This window comes from Triticum aestivum, chromosome 7D (genome assembly GCF_018294505.1).
Source record: "Triticum aestivum cultivar Chinese Spring chromosome 7D, IWGSC CS RefSeq v2.1, whole genome shotgun sequence".
Lineage (NCBI taxonomy): Eukaryota > Viridiplantae > Streptophyta > Magnoliopsida > Poales > Poaceae > Triticum > Triticum aestivum.
This window is the reverse complement of record NC_057814.1, coordinates 479397046-479409433: the sequence shown is the minus strand read 5'-3', so window position 1 is coordinate 479409433 and position 12388 is coordinate 479397046. Positions and strand designations below refer to the sequence as shown.

At 48.8% G+C, this 12388-nt stretch overlaps 1 protein-coding gene across 1 annotated transcript; it reads left to right on the top strand.

Moving 5' to 3' along the window:
* The first annotated feature begins 3734 nt into the window (after positions 1–3734).
* Positions 3735–5565, top strand: LOC123171556 (uncharacterized). Its single transcript, XM_044589008.1, has 2 exons — positions 3735–3841; positions 3965–5565. The coding sequence occupies exons 1-2, from the start codon at positions 3813–3815 to the stop codon at positions 4890–4892; spliced, it is 957 nt and encodes a 318-aa protein (XP_044444943.1). The 5' UTR covers positions 3735–3812; the 3' UTR covers positions 4893–5565.
* The last annotated feature ends 6823 nt before the right edge of the window (positions 5566–12388 follow it).

The following is a 12388-nucleotide window of genomic DNA, read 5'->3' as shown; positions in this document are numbered from 1 at the left end:
GTGATTTGCACTTTGGCGCGTGTGTCTGCCATCTCAATTCCTGTAGATCGACCCGTGGTACAAGAACTTACAGTCATGTCGCCCTGTTCGCCGAGCTCCCAATCCACGCCTCCAGTAGCGCACGGATCACGTCAGAGACCGGGATTTTAGCACTAGGAGAGTGTCTCCCAGCAACCGCCTCGAACTCGTGGATCTGCGCCCGAGCAATTCGCCGCCGCCACGACGCCTCCACTCGAACACCGCCGCCGCCGCAAACAGGGAGGGACGGGAGGGATTTTACGAGAGAGCCCAACCCCTTGTCCTTCTCTGCTTGATTCGCCGCCGCAACGTCGCCGTCGCCGAGAATTCGAATGGCTCTGGATACCTTTGTGATGATTGAACTACCAGAACGCAGGAGATATGAGGATTCAGGATATTAAGTTGGATTTCATGGAGGAATTTGGATACAAGAGGTAGATCAAGAGGGGAGATACCCCGTCTTGCCGTACATAGCTAGGGTTCTATCTTGACTAGAAATGGGGAATTACATCTTAGCCTCTCCCTCACGCGACCTGGTTCTCTTATACTAGTCCAGCTCCTCGCTGTAACTTTCTGTTACTGTCGTTAAACGGTTACAAAGCAGTACAGAGTTTAAAACTACTGGTAAAAGGCGAGGATTCATCCGAGCCATTGATTTCTCCGAAACGTCATCGCTTCATCCTAGCCGTTGCTTGTCTGAACTTGATCTGGTGCTTGTTCTTCAGTATGCGCGAGGTTCAGGGCCTGACATATCCACCGGCAGCCGCGCCCGGTAGAGCCTGACGGCGCGCATGAAGAGGTGCGAGCAGACATCCGGCAGCGGCAGCACAGGCACCCCCGCCGCGCTCAGTCGCCACCGCGATGGCAACCGCACGTCCGACGTGACGGGGATGCCGAAGTGCGCCAGCTCGTCCGCCCCGTCGATCGTCAGGTTCGGGCAAGCCATCGACGGAGAAAGTGAGGGCAAGAGAGGTCGATCTGAGGGCGAGAGGAGGACAAGTGCGGCGACAAGGCTGGGTTTTATAGCGGCGCGGAGGGGCGGTAGGTGGAAGAGGCATTTAATGGCGGGTCGGGGGCGTGCGCAGGCGAGCGACCACGCGCCACCGGACGAAATCACACAGCTCGCAATCCACGCCGAGTAAAGGCGGCACGTGGGCGCAGGCGAGCGGTCAGTCCATGCCCGAGTAATGGCGAGCAACGCGGGTGGCCACGCGCCGCGCGTGAATCCACGTGGAGTAAAGGGCGGTAAGTGGGCGCAAGCGAGCGGCCTGTCCACGCCGACGTAATGGCGAGTGACGCGGATTCACGCGCCGCCTTCCATGTACGGCGTACACATGTATACACGGCCATGTAAACCGGACGTACACATGGCACGCACGGAGTACATGAAAAAAAAAACCAGGTGTGTGCGGGCGTCGGCAAGCCCCATGGCGGAGAATTTTTAGATAATGCCTATCATACCCTTTCTCATGAGGGAAAAACTTATCTTCAACCGGCTGAAAACACCGTCCGCGTCCGCCGCCTTCTCCGCGCTACACGTGGCACTGAGGGTACACCAAGCCTATCTCCTTCCTTTTCTCAACCTTATCTCCTCCTCCGCTCGTGCGTCACGTTTTCTCCTTCCCCGGTCTACATCCTAATCATCCCTTCTGGCTCATCCCCAACCCACGCATCGTCGCCAGTGGGCATGCCGATAGCCAAGCCTCCGTCAGCCACGCCCCTCCTCTTCTTCTCCTGCCTCCATCCCACCCAAGTTCCTCCTCCGCCGCATCTGAAACAAGATCTGGAGCCGCGTCTGCCGTCCCCGGGAGCACCAGTGTACGCGTCCGTCGCCGTCCCGCTGCTCGGGGAGCACCGGCGTGGACAGCCATGGCTGCCGCCTCCCCGAGCTCAATTTCCCGCTACAAGTTTTCTGCAACAACGGTGCTTCTACATCCCCGGCAGCCACGCTCGCCTCCCTCATCCATGGCTGCACTCGCTTCCCCATCCATGGCCGTGCTAATTTTGCAACATGGGTCATGTTGCAGGAGAAAATTAGATGCGGCAGAGATGTTGTTTTAGTTTTTGCAACAAGGTCTTGTTGCAGAAAATTAGACGCAGCGGAAGATGTTGCAATTTTTGCAACAAGGATCTTGTTGCAGAAAATTAGACGCGTGAAAAATGTTGTTGCAGAAAATTAGACGCGACGGGAGATGTTGTTTCCAATTTCCTAAGGGTCTTGTTGCAGAAAACCAAAAAAGAAGAGGTTTTTGCAACATGGGTTTTGTTGCAAAAAATTGTAGAAGATGAGGCTTCGCAACAAGGTCTTGTTGCAGGAAATCAGTGAAGACCAGATCTTGCAACAAGAGCATCGTTGCAGGAAATTAGAGAGGAGTATTGAACGGCTCGCGTCACGCATCGAATGGCTCGCAAGACACTTGTTTCTGAAACTCGATCGTTGTTTCGGGAATTAATGGGTCAGGGGAGGAGACCGAGCCGCATGCGAGAAGTAGATCGGACGGCTGCGCGTGCATACATCGAACAACCGTTGAGGTGGTGGATGTTTCATATGGTTCACCCGGCGGATGCGTAGAGTCTCCCTTCTCATGAAGGGGTATGGAAAAATCTGAGTCATCGATGTGTTTAAGGTGTTTTTTTTTAGAATTTTATCATTCATATCACGAATCAGTACAAAGTAGTTGACCCTTACAAGCACACTGAAACGCAAACACAAAGGACCATGAACACCTAGAGTACCCTAAGACAACCATAACACAAGAAGATCTCCGGAGCCCCGTGTCATCATCCCTGAATCTTGAGAGAAGACCACTGTAGCAGAAGGATCTGCAACCAGTCGCAAGCAGGTCATCATCTTCGACCTCGGTACAATTGGCGCCATGCTGCATCCTCCTTTCTTGACACCAGCGCTGAGAGGGCATGGACATCAATCCAACATACCTGCAACAGCCGTTGCCATCTTTGGCTTTGAGTATCGCGAAAAGTGTCCCTTCCGGAAGGAAGAGAACTCGAGTCATCCGACCGGTCCAGCACCGCGGCCGAGCCATCCGCCTGGGCAAAACAGGATCTTCCACCAGCATCAGCGCAGAGGAAGGAGAAGAACAACAACAGCAAATCATACCAACATGGAAGAAGAAGGGTCTTCGTCTCCCTGCATCCATCGCCCATCTGACGACCCAAACGGCCAGTGCCGATGGACCTCCAGCCGCCATAGCCCGCGATCTCGACGAGATCCGGGGATCCCCAACCCCGCTGGCTCCTAGACGAAGGCAAAAGCCTCGCCTGACCGCGAACGGAGCCCGGAGAAACTTATTCCGACGCGACACCACCGCAACGGCCTCGGCAGCGTCTCCCTCAACCCTAACCCTACCACACACCCACCTAGCGAACAGACCCGAGGTTCCCCCTCCCTCCCGCCGCCGGAGCGGCCGACGGAGAGAGAGGGAACCGGCGGCGCGCATGAAACCCTCGTCGCCTCCTAGATCGCCTCGTGCGATCCTAATCTTTCGGGCTATGACTTACAAGCGTTGTGCGCCGTCGTTAGAGTTGCCCCTGATGTGTTTAAGGTGTTGAATAATAGAAGTGCAGACAGAATATTAATGTGCGGACAGTCCAATATTCAGGTTACTCCTTCTCCGACCCGGGAAAGAATCCCTTGAAACCAAATTGGCCTTATAAAGCCACCAATCCCTTCGACCCCTCATCAAATCAAAAGAAATCAAAAATCAATCCCTTGGCCTCTCAGCCTCTACCGCCGCCTTCGCCTGCCAAGACAATCAACTGCAAAGTCAAGTCTGATGGCCGCCGTACCATCGTCGACTTGTAGGTGCGTACCTGATTCATGTTGATTTCCGTTTCTCTCCCTTTCGTTGCCCTCTTTAGATTTGAGAATTTGGGCCTGATTGATTTCCATTTGATAATGGATTCGGGTTCGAAATTCCAATGACAGCGACGAAGAGCCAACGGCAACGCCTATGAAAGGAATCGAAGGAATCAGAATCACAAGTAATCCACGCCCGGCGGTGGGTGCAGCGGGCGAGCAAGCAGGAGTGTCTGGTTCCAAGAGAAAGCGTCGCCGGAAGCATTACGTTTACCTTGTCTTTGACGACTGGACGTACGGATATAGCATCCACAAGGTGAACTTGTCTCGCGGACGTAATAAGCAGACTGCTTTCTCATCACCGGCCGACGCGCCGTGCCTGCCTCCGGCGCTCTTCCGCTTGGAGGCACCGCATGGGTCGCCGGAGTACTTCGCGTCAGCCTTTGGCACCAGGATCTTGGCGATGCACACCAGGGATCCCGGAGGCCACAGACTGTTGGCCGGGACCTTCGTCCCCATGCTGGACGTCTCCTCGATGAGCATGACCTTTTGCCCTGGCCACGAATACCCGATCAATCCCATCTATCTCTCCGTTGGCAATACTACGCTATTCTGTCTCAGCGAATCCTCCTTCGAGATGCTCCACTGGGAGCCTCTCTGCCCGCCGCCGCTGGGTCAACGTCGCAGCAGGGAATGGTCGTGGCAACGGCTCGGGCATCCGCCATTCGAGAAGTATAACGTCACGTCCTACGCTGTGCATCCCGAGGCATGCACCATCTTCGTCAGCACCAAGAGGGACGACGACATTGCGGCGGCCACCTTCGCCTTTGACACGGCAAAGCATACGTGGGAACGGCTCGGCAGTTGGGCGCTGCCGTTCGCAGGCCGTGGTCACTTTGACCCGCACCTCAACGCCTTTGTTGGGCTCTCCAAAGATCCGGGCACCTTGGCCAAGTCTACTCCTGCTGCTTGTCCAGCTCCAGCACTGGCCACGGCCTTGAGTGGAAGCTCGGCAAGGAGAAGCTGTTCAGCCAGGACCCAGCTGAGAGGCATGTAGGCGCCACCCTTGTCTACATGGGCCACAGCAAATTCTGCCTAGTGCAGTGCGTCTCAAACTCCATTGAAGGCGAAAGCAATGGTCAGGAGCTTAAGGAAGAAGAGGGTATTGTGGGCGGACCCGTTTGCCGTACTGGGGAATGGGGTGCTCATCTGGAGCTCGATGAAGAGGGAGATGTCCAGGAGCTTAAGGAAGAGGAAGATGAGGACGAGGGATATGATCAGGAGCTCATGGACGAGGTATATGATCAGGAGCTCATGGAAGAGAGATATGTACCTGGTTGCAGTCTGTATCGCTTGACCACATTCTCTCTCAGCTATAACATCAACGGAGACCTGACGACTGGCAATAGCTGTCGAGTGCTATACTATAAAGTGCCTGATGCAATCACTCGGCCATACCTCGTTGAAGATCCGGTCGCATTTTGCATGTAAAGTGCTAAAATCCTGTCATGTATTCAGTTCCCATGTTTAATTTTCGCTCGGTTGTGGCTCACACATTATTTGAACATAGGAAGGCAATACATTAACTGAATCGCCGGTCATGAACCCTTGAACATACTACTACGGCGAGCTTCTCCCTCCCCAATCCTGCTCAGTTCAGTATTGCCCGCGTTGATTTTTTGCAGACATCTCTCTGCGTGTCTTCGCCCTGTCCCCTTTCTCGTCGCTATTCCCTTTTCTGGTCATTGTCTGCAATGTAGCCCCTCCGACTAGTGACGCTAAATCACCTCTCGACAGGGATGCTGTTTGCTACTTTACATGATTACTCCCTCCGTTCCTAAATATTTGTCTTTTTAGAAATTTCAAATGGACTACCACATATGGATGCATATTTATATTTTGGAGTGTAGATTCACTCATTTTACTCCGTATGTAGTCACCTGTTGAAATCTCTAGAAAGACTAATATTTAGGAATGGAGGAAGTAGTTTTTAATTCCGCAAAGTTCCACGGGTGACGCCGTTTGTTTCAGTCAATCCGATTTTTTACACCTGTTCATCACCAATCCAACGGGGAACTAGTTATCTCAGGGATCAAAAACCCTGCGGCAGTAAATGTGCATTTGTTTGTTTATTTTTGTTCAGGTACAACATGAGTCGATTTCTTTGTCCTTAGATAGTGCTGGGGATTTTCGAATTCAGGGACAATGTGACTTGCCCCTAGTCAGTGTATTTGACGAGAGCTAAGCAGGTTTTTGTTGTAGGAGTAGATTATTTTCAGGTCAGTGTATTTTTTCAGGCATTCAGTACATGTTTTGTCACTTTTTCAGCAATTTTTAGTGGATTGTTTAAGGATCAAGCTCAATTTGTCATGTCCATGTAGTAACAAAAATTTCCGGTGTGGCATGATCCTGACGTCGCACAAAAAATATGTCAAGCATAGCAGATGAGAAGTTGGAGCAATGGCCACTCTAACTGAGACAGCAGGTCTAGGCAGTTAGGCGCCGGCAGTTGGCTTGATCTTTTTAATCGGCATGTGAACGAGCGTATGCGCGGGTGGAGCCGCCTGCTTGGATAGTACACAAAGTGTGGTTTGTTTTGAATTTTTTTTCTGAGAGGAAGCAGATGAGCCTGGGCACCGAATTGGATTTCTGGGTATTCAAACTCAATTTATCATTCAGTTATCAGTGTGTTTGTGTGCACTCTGTCATTCAGTATTCCATGGGTAGTTTGCAGTATTATTTTTCTAGCATTCGTTTGTGCTTATTTGTTATTTCAGCTAGCTCCTTTTCTCTCCGACTTCTTTTCCAAAGTCCAGCCTGGCTTTCTCCTGGTCTATGTTATTTGTTCAGCATTATCAGTGTGTTTTGTTTGGCCGAAGGTCTGGGGACTCTATGGCTCAGAGGTCATCCACTGGTTGCTATTAACCAAACTACCATTTTTCATTGTTTTGCTATACATCATTGCCTAATTTTTTATTCATTTAGCTCATCATTTACTTCTCAGATTGACGGTGTATATTTCATCACTCTTATTATTGGTTTCTTTTTCAGTTAGAATTTCTTAATAATCAATAATAATGGTAAGCATCTCATTTTTTTTCCTGTCTTCTCTGGCTCTTAGATTATCAGTTTCTCTAATTCCCTAAGTATCTCACATTCTTTCTCAGATTCTCTATTTCCCTAAGTATCTCATTACTTTTCATGTCTTCTCTGTCTCTCAGTTTTTCATCAGTTTATTTTTTCCCCATCCTTTTATTCAGTCTATCTTTCTTAGTCTTCTATTTTCTGAATGTCAGTCTTTCTTTGTTTCTTCTTATTCATCATCTCTTTAGTTTTCTCAGTCTTATTCAATTTGTCTTCAACTTCTCTTCTTATCTTCAAGGCTATTCAAGTACATTTTTTCTAGCATCCGGTTATATTTCCCTTTTTACAGTGAAGCAACCTGCACAACACAAGCAAGAAGATGATTATAAGGAATCTTCTTTCTCTAGAACCTTGTTATTCTTAATTCAGTTAGCATTGTTCATTATTAATTCTTCAGCACATATTTGTCATTAATTTTTCAAAATCTTTCCTAATTTTACTCAATCTTGATTTTATCATCAATTTAAGTATGTTTGTAGTGAGTATTAGTTTCAAAAGTAGTCCTATCTGTGTATGCTTAGTCCTATCTAACTTCTATTTTGTAAATCATTTTTCATTATCATTCTTCAGTAGTTTGCAAATGACCAGTTATTTTTAATCTGATTAAATAAAGGCGAACGTTCTCTGGTCTTTATCATTCTTCAGTTCTCTCGTCAGATTTATTTTTAATAATTACATGATATTCTCAGTCCTGCGATTCTTTGATGCTTAGTTTCTGAAGTGGTACTAGCGGCCAAGTTAAAATCATCTACTAGCAGCCAAGTTGCTGTTAGAGTTATAATATAGGTCATGTACCCCTTTGTATTTATCCCGTTGTATAAGGGGTTTCCTGCATATGTTCCACACCTGTACATGTATATATATCGGCCTATGGCCTCATGGGAATATAATTTGCTTATTCCTAACATGGTATCAGAGCTAAGGTCTTGAGTTCAAGTCCTGGTTTGCGCAATTTATCTAAAAATTGCTGTTGCCCCCCTTTGTGTCCACGTATAGACCTCTTGAGTCATACGTGAGTTTCGCGCTCCGTCGCTCTCTTCCGGTTGCACGTGTTGACTTGTCTTCCCCGTCACACGTGAGAGGGGGTGTTACATTATATGTGGACTGCACTAGCCCTTTCCATCAGTTCGGACTTTTGGTTGCGTTGGCTAGTGCATGAAGCTTAACATGGTAGCAGAGCCAGGTTCTCTTGCTGAGCAGGGTACTCTTGCCCAGTTCTCTTGTCCTGGTGCTCATGCTCAGAATGGCGTGTCTGAGCGCTGTTGGAAATATGCCCTAGAGGCAATAATAAATGGTTATTATTATATTTCTTTGTTCATGGTAATTGTCTATTGTTCATACTATAATTGTATTGTCCGGAAATCGTAATACATGTGTGAATAAATAGACCACAACATGTCCCTAGTAAGCCTCTAGTTGACTAGCTCGTTGATCAACCGATAGTCATGGTTTCCTGACTATGGACATTGGATGTCGTTGATAACGGGATCACATCATTAGGAGAATGATGTGATGGACAAGACCCAATCCTAAGCATAGCATAAAAGATCGTGTAGTTTCGTTTGCTAGAGCTTTTCCAATGTCAAGTATCTTTTCCTTAGACCATGAGATCGTGCAACTCCCGGATACCGTAGGAGTGCTTTGGGTGTGCCAAACGTCACAACGTAACTGGGTGACTATAAAGATGCACTACGGGTATCTCCGAAAGTGTCTGTTGGGTTGGCACGGATCGAGACTGGGATTTGTCACTCCGTGTGACGGAGAGGTATCTCTGGGCCCACTCGGTAATGCATCATCATAATGAGCTCAGTGTGACTAAAGCGTTAGTCACGGGATCATGCATTGCGGTACGAGTAAAGAGACTTGCCGGTAACGAGATTGAACAAGGTATTGGGATACCGACGATCGAATCTCGGGCAAGTAACATACCGATTGACAAAGGGAATTGCATACGGGATTGATTGAATCCTCGACACCGTGGTTCATCCGATGAGATCATCGTGGAACATGTGGGAGCCAACATGGGTATCCAGATCCCGCTGTTGGTTATTGACCGGAGAGGCGTCTCGGTCATGTCTGCATGTCTCCCGAACCCGTAGGGTCTACACATTTAAGGTTCGGTGACGCTAGGGTTGTAGAGATATATGTATGTGGAAACCCGAAAGTTGTTCGGAGTCCCGGATGAGATCCCGGACATCACGAGAGGTTCCGGAATGGTCCGGAGGTGAAGAATTATATATAGGAAGTCCAGTTTCGGCCACCGGAAAAGTTTCGGGGGTTACCGGTATTGTACCGGGACCACCGGAAGGGTCCCGGGGGTCCACCGGGTGGGGCCACCTATCCCGGAGGGCCCCATGGGCTGAAAGTGGAAGGGAACCAGCCCCTAGTGGGCTGGGCGCCCCCCCATGGGCCTCCCCCCATGCGCCTAGGGTTGGGAACCCTAGGGTGGGGGGACTTCCCCCTTGCCTTGGGGGGCAAGGCAACCCCTTTCCCCCCTTTGGCCGCCGCCCCCCCTTGGAGATCCCATCTCCCAGGGCCGGCGCCCCCCCAGGGGCCTATATAAAGGGAGGGGGAGGGAGGGCAGCAACCTACACAGCCTTGGGCGCCTCCCTCCTCCCCTGCAACACCTCTCTCTCTCTCGCAGAAGCTCGGCGAAGCCCTGCCGGAGACCCGCTACATCCACTACCACGCCGTCGTGCTGCTGGATCTCCATCAACCTCTCCTTCCCCCTTGCTGGATCAAGAAGGAGACGTCGCTGCACCGTACGTGTGTTGAACGCGGAGGTGCCGTCCGTTCAGCACTCGGTCATCGGTGATTTGGATCACGGCGAGTACGACTCCGTCATCCACGTTCATTGGAATGCTTCCGCTCGTGATCTACAAGGGTATGTAGATGCACTCCTTTCCCCTCGTTGCTAGTAGACTCCATAGATGCATCTTGGTGAGCGTAGGAAAATTTTAAATTATGCTACGATTCCCAACAGTGGCATCATGAGCCAGGCCTATGCGTAGTTACTATGCACGAGTAGAACACAAAGCAGTTGTGGGCGTTGAGTTTGCCAATTCTTCTTGCCGCTACTAGTCGTTTCTTGTTTCGGCGGCATTGTAGGATGAAGCGGCCTGGACCGACCTTACACGTACGCTTACGTGAGACAGGTTCCACCGACTAACATGCACTAGTTGCATAAGGTGGCTAGCGGGTGTCTGTCTCTCCTACTTTAGTCGGAACGGATTCGATGAAAAGGGTCCTTATGAAGGGTAAATAGAAATTGGCAAATCACGTTGTGGTCATACGTAGGTAAGAAACGTTCTTGCTAGAAACCTACAAACCACGTAAAAACTTGCAACAACAATTAGAGGACGTCTAACTTGTTTTTGCAGCATGTGTTATGTGATGTGATATGGCCAGAAGATGTGATGAATGATATATGTGATGTATGAGATTGATCATATTCTTGTAATAGGAATCACGACTTGCATGTCGATGAGTATGACAACCGGCAGGAGCCATAGGAGTTGTCTTTATTATTTTGTATGACCTACGTGTCATTGAATAACGCCATGTAAATTACTTTACTTTGTTGCTAAACGCGTTAGCCATAGAAGTAGAAGTAATCATTGGCGCGACGACTTCATGAAGACATAATGATGGAGATCATGATGATGGAGATCATGATGATGGAGATCATGGTGTCATGCCGGTGACGAAAATGATCATGGTGCCCCGAAGATGGAGATCAAAGGAGCATGATGATATTGGCCATATCATGTCACTATTTGATTGCATGTGATGTTTATCATGTTTTTGCATCTTATTTGCTTAGAACGACGGTAGTAAGTAAGATGATCCCTTATGATAATTTCAAGAAAGTGTTCACCCTAACTGTGCACCGTTGCGAAGGTTCGTTGTTTCGAAGCACCACGTGATGATCGGGTGTGATAGATTCTAACGTTCGAATACAACGGGTGTTGACGAGCCTAGCATGTACAGACATGGCCTCGGAACACACGCAATACACTTAGGTTGACTTGACGAGCCTAGCATGTACAGACATGGCCTCGGAACACGGAGGACCGAAAGGTCGAGCATGAGTCGTATAAAAGATACGATCAACATGGAGATGTTCACCGATCTTGACTAGTCCGTCTCACGTGATGATCGGACACGGCCTAGTTAAACTCGGATCATGTTTCACTTAGATGACTAGAGGAATGTCTATCTGAGTGGGAGTTCATTAAATAATTTGATTAGATGAACTTAATTATCATGAACTTAGTCTGAAATCTTTACACTATGTCTTGTAGATCAAATGGCCAACGTTGTCCTCAATTTCAACGCGTTCCTAGAGAAAACCAAGCTGAAAGATGATGGCAGCAACTATACGGACTGGGTCCGGAACCTGAGGATCATCCTCATAGTAGCCAAGAAAAATTATGTCTTAGAAGCACCGCTAGGTGAAGCACCAATCCCTGAGAACCAAGACATTATGAATGCTTGGCAGCAGCGTGCTGATGATTACTCCCTCGTTCAGTGCGGCATGCTTTACAGCTTAGAACCGGGTCTCCAAAAACGTTTTGAGAAACATGGAGCATATGAGATGTTCAAGGAGCTGAAATTGGTTTTCCAAGCTCATGCCCGGGTCGAGAGATATGATGTCTCCGACAAGTTCTTCAGCTGTAAAATGGAGGAGAATAGTTCTGTTAGTGAGCACATACTCAGAATGTCTGGGTTGCACAACCGCTTGTCTCAGCTGGGAGTTAATCTCCCGGATGACGCGGTCATTGACAGAATCCTCCAGTCGCTTCCACCAAGCTACAAGAGCTTTGTGATGAACTACAATATGCAGGGGATGAAAAAGACCATTCCTGAGGTATATTCAATGCTGAAATCAGCGGAAGGGGAGATCAGAAAAGAACATCAAGTGTTGATGGTGAATAAAACCACTAAGTTCAAGAAGGGCAAGGGTAAGAAGAACTTCAAGAAGGACGGCAAGGGAGTTGCAGCACCCGGTAAGCCAGTTACCGGGAAGAAGTCAAAGAAAGGACCCAAGCCCGAGACTGAGTGCTTTTATTGCAAGGGAAGTGGTCACTGAAAGCGGAACTGCCCCAAATACTTAGCGGACAAGAAGAAGGCCGGCAACACCAAAGGTATATGTGATATACAAGTTATTGATGTGTACCTTACCAGTACTCGTAGTAGCTCCTGGGTATTTGATACCGGTGCGGTTGCTCATATTTGTAACTCAAAATAGGAACTACGGAATAAACGGAGACCGGCGAAGGACGAGGTGACGATGCGCGTCGGGAATGGTTCCAAGGTCGATGTGATCGCCGTCGGCACGCTACCTCTGCATCTACCCACGGGATTAGTTTTAAACCTCAATAATTGTTATTTAGTGCCAGCTTTGAG

Coding starts and splice junctions, on each gene's coding strand:
- LOC123171556 (XM_044589008.1), top strand. CDS start 3,813: ATGGCCGCCGTACCATCGTCGACTTGTAG. Junction 3,842..3,964: donor GTACCATCGTCGACTTGTAG/GTGCGTACCTGA, acceptor TTCCAATGACAG/CGACGAAGAGCCAACGGCAA.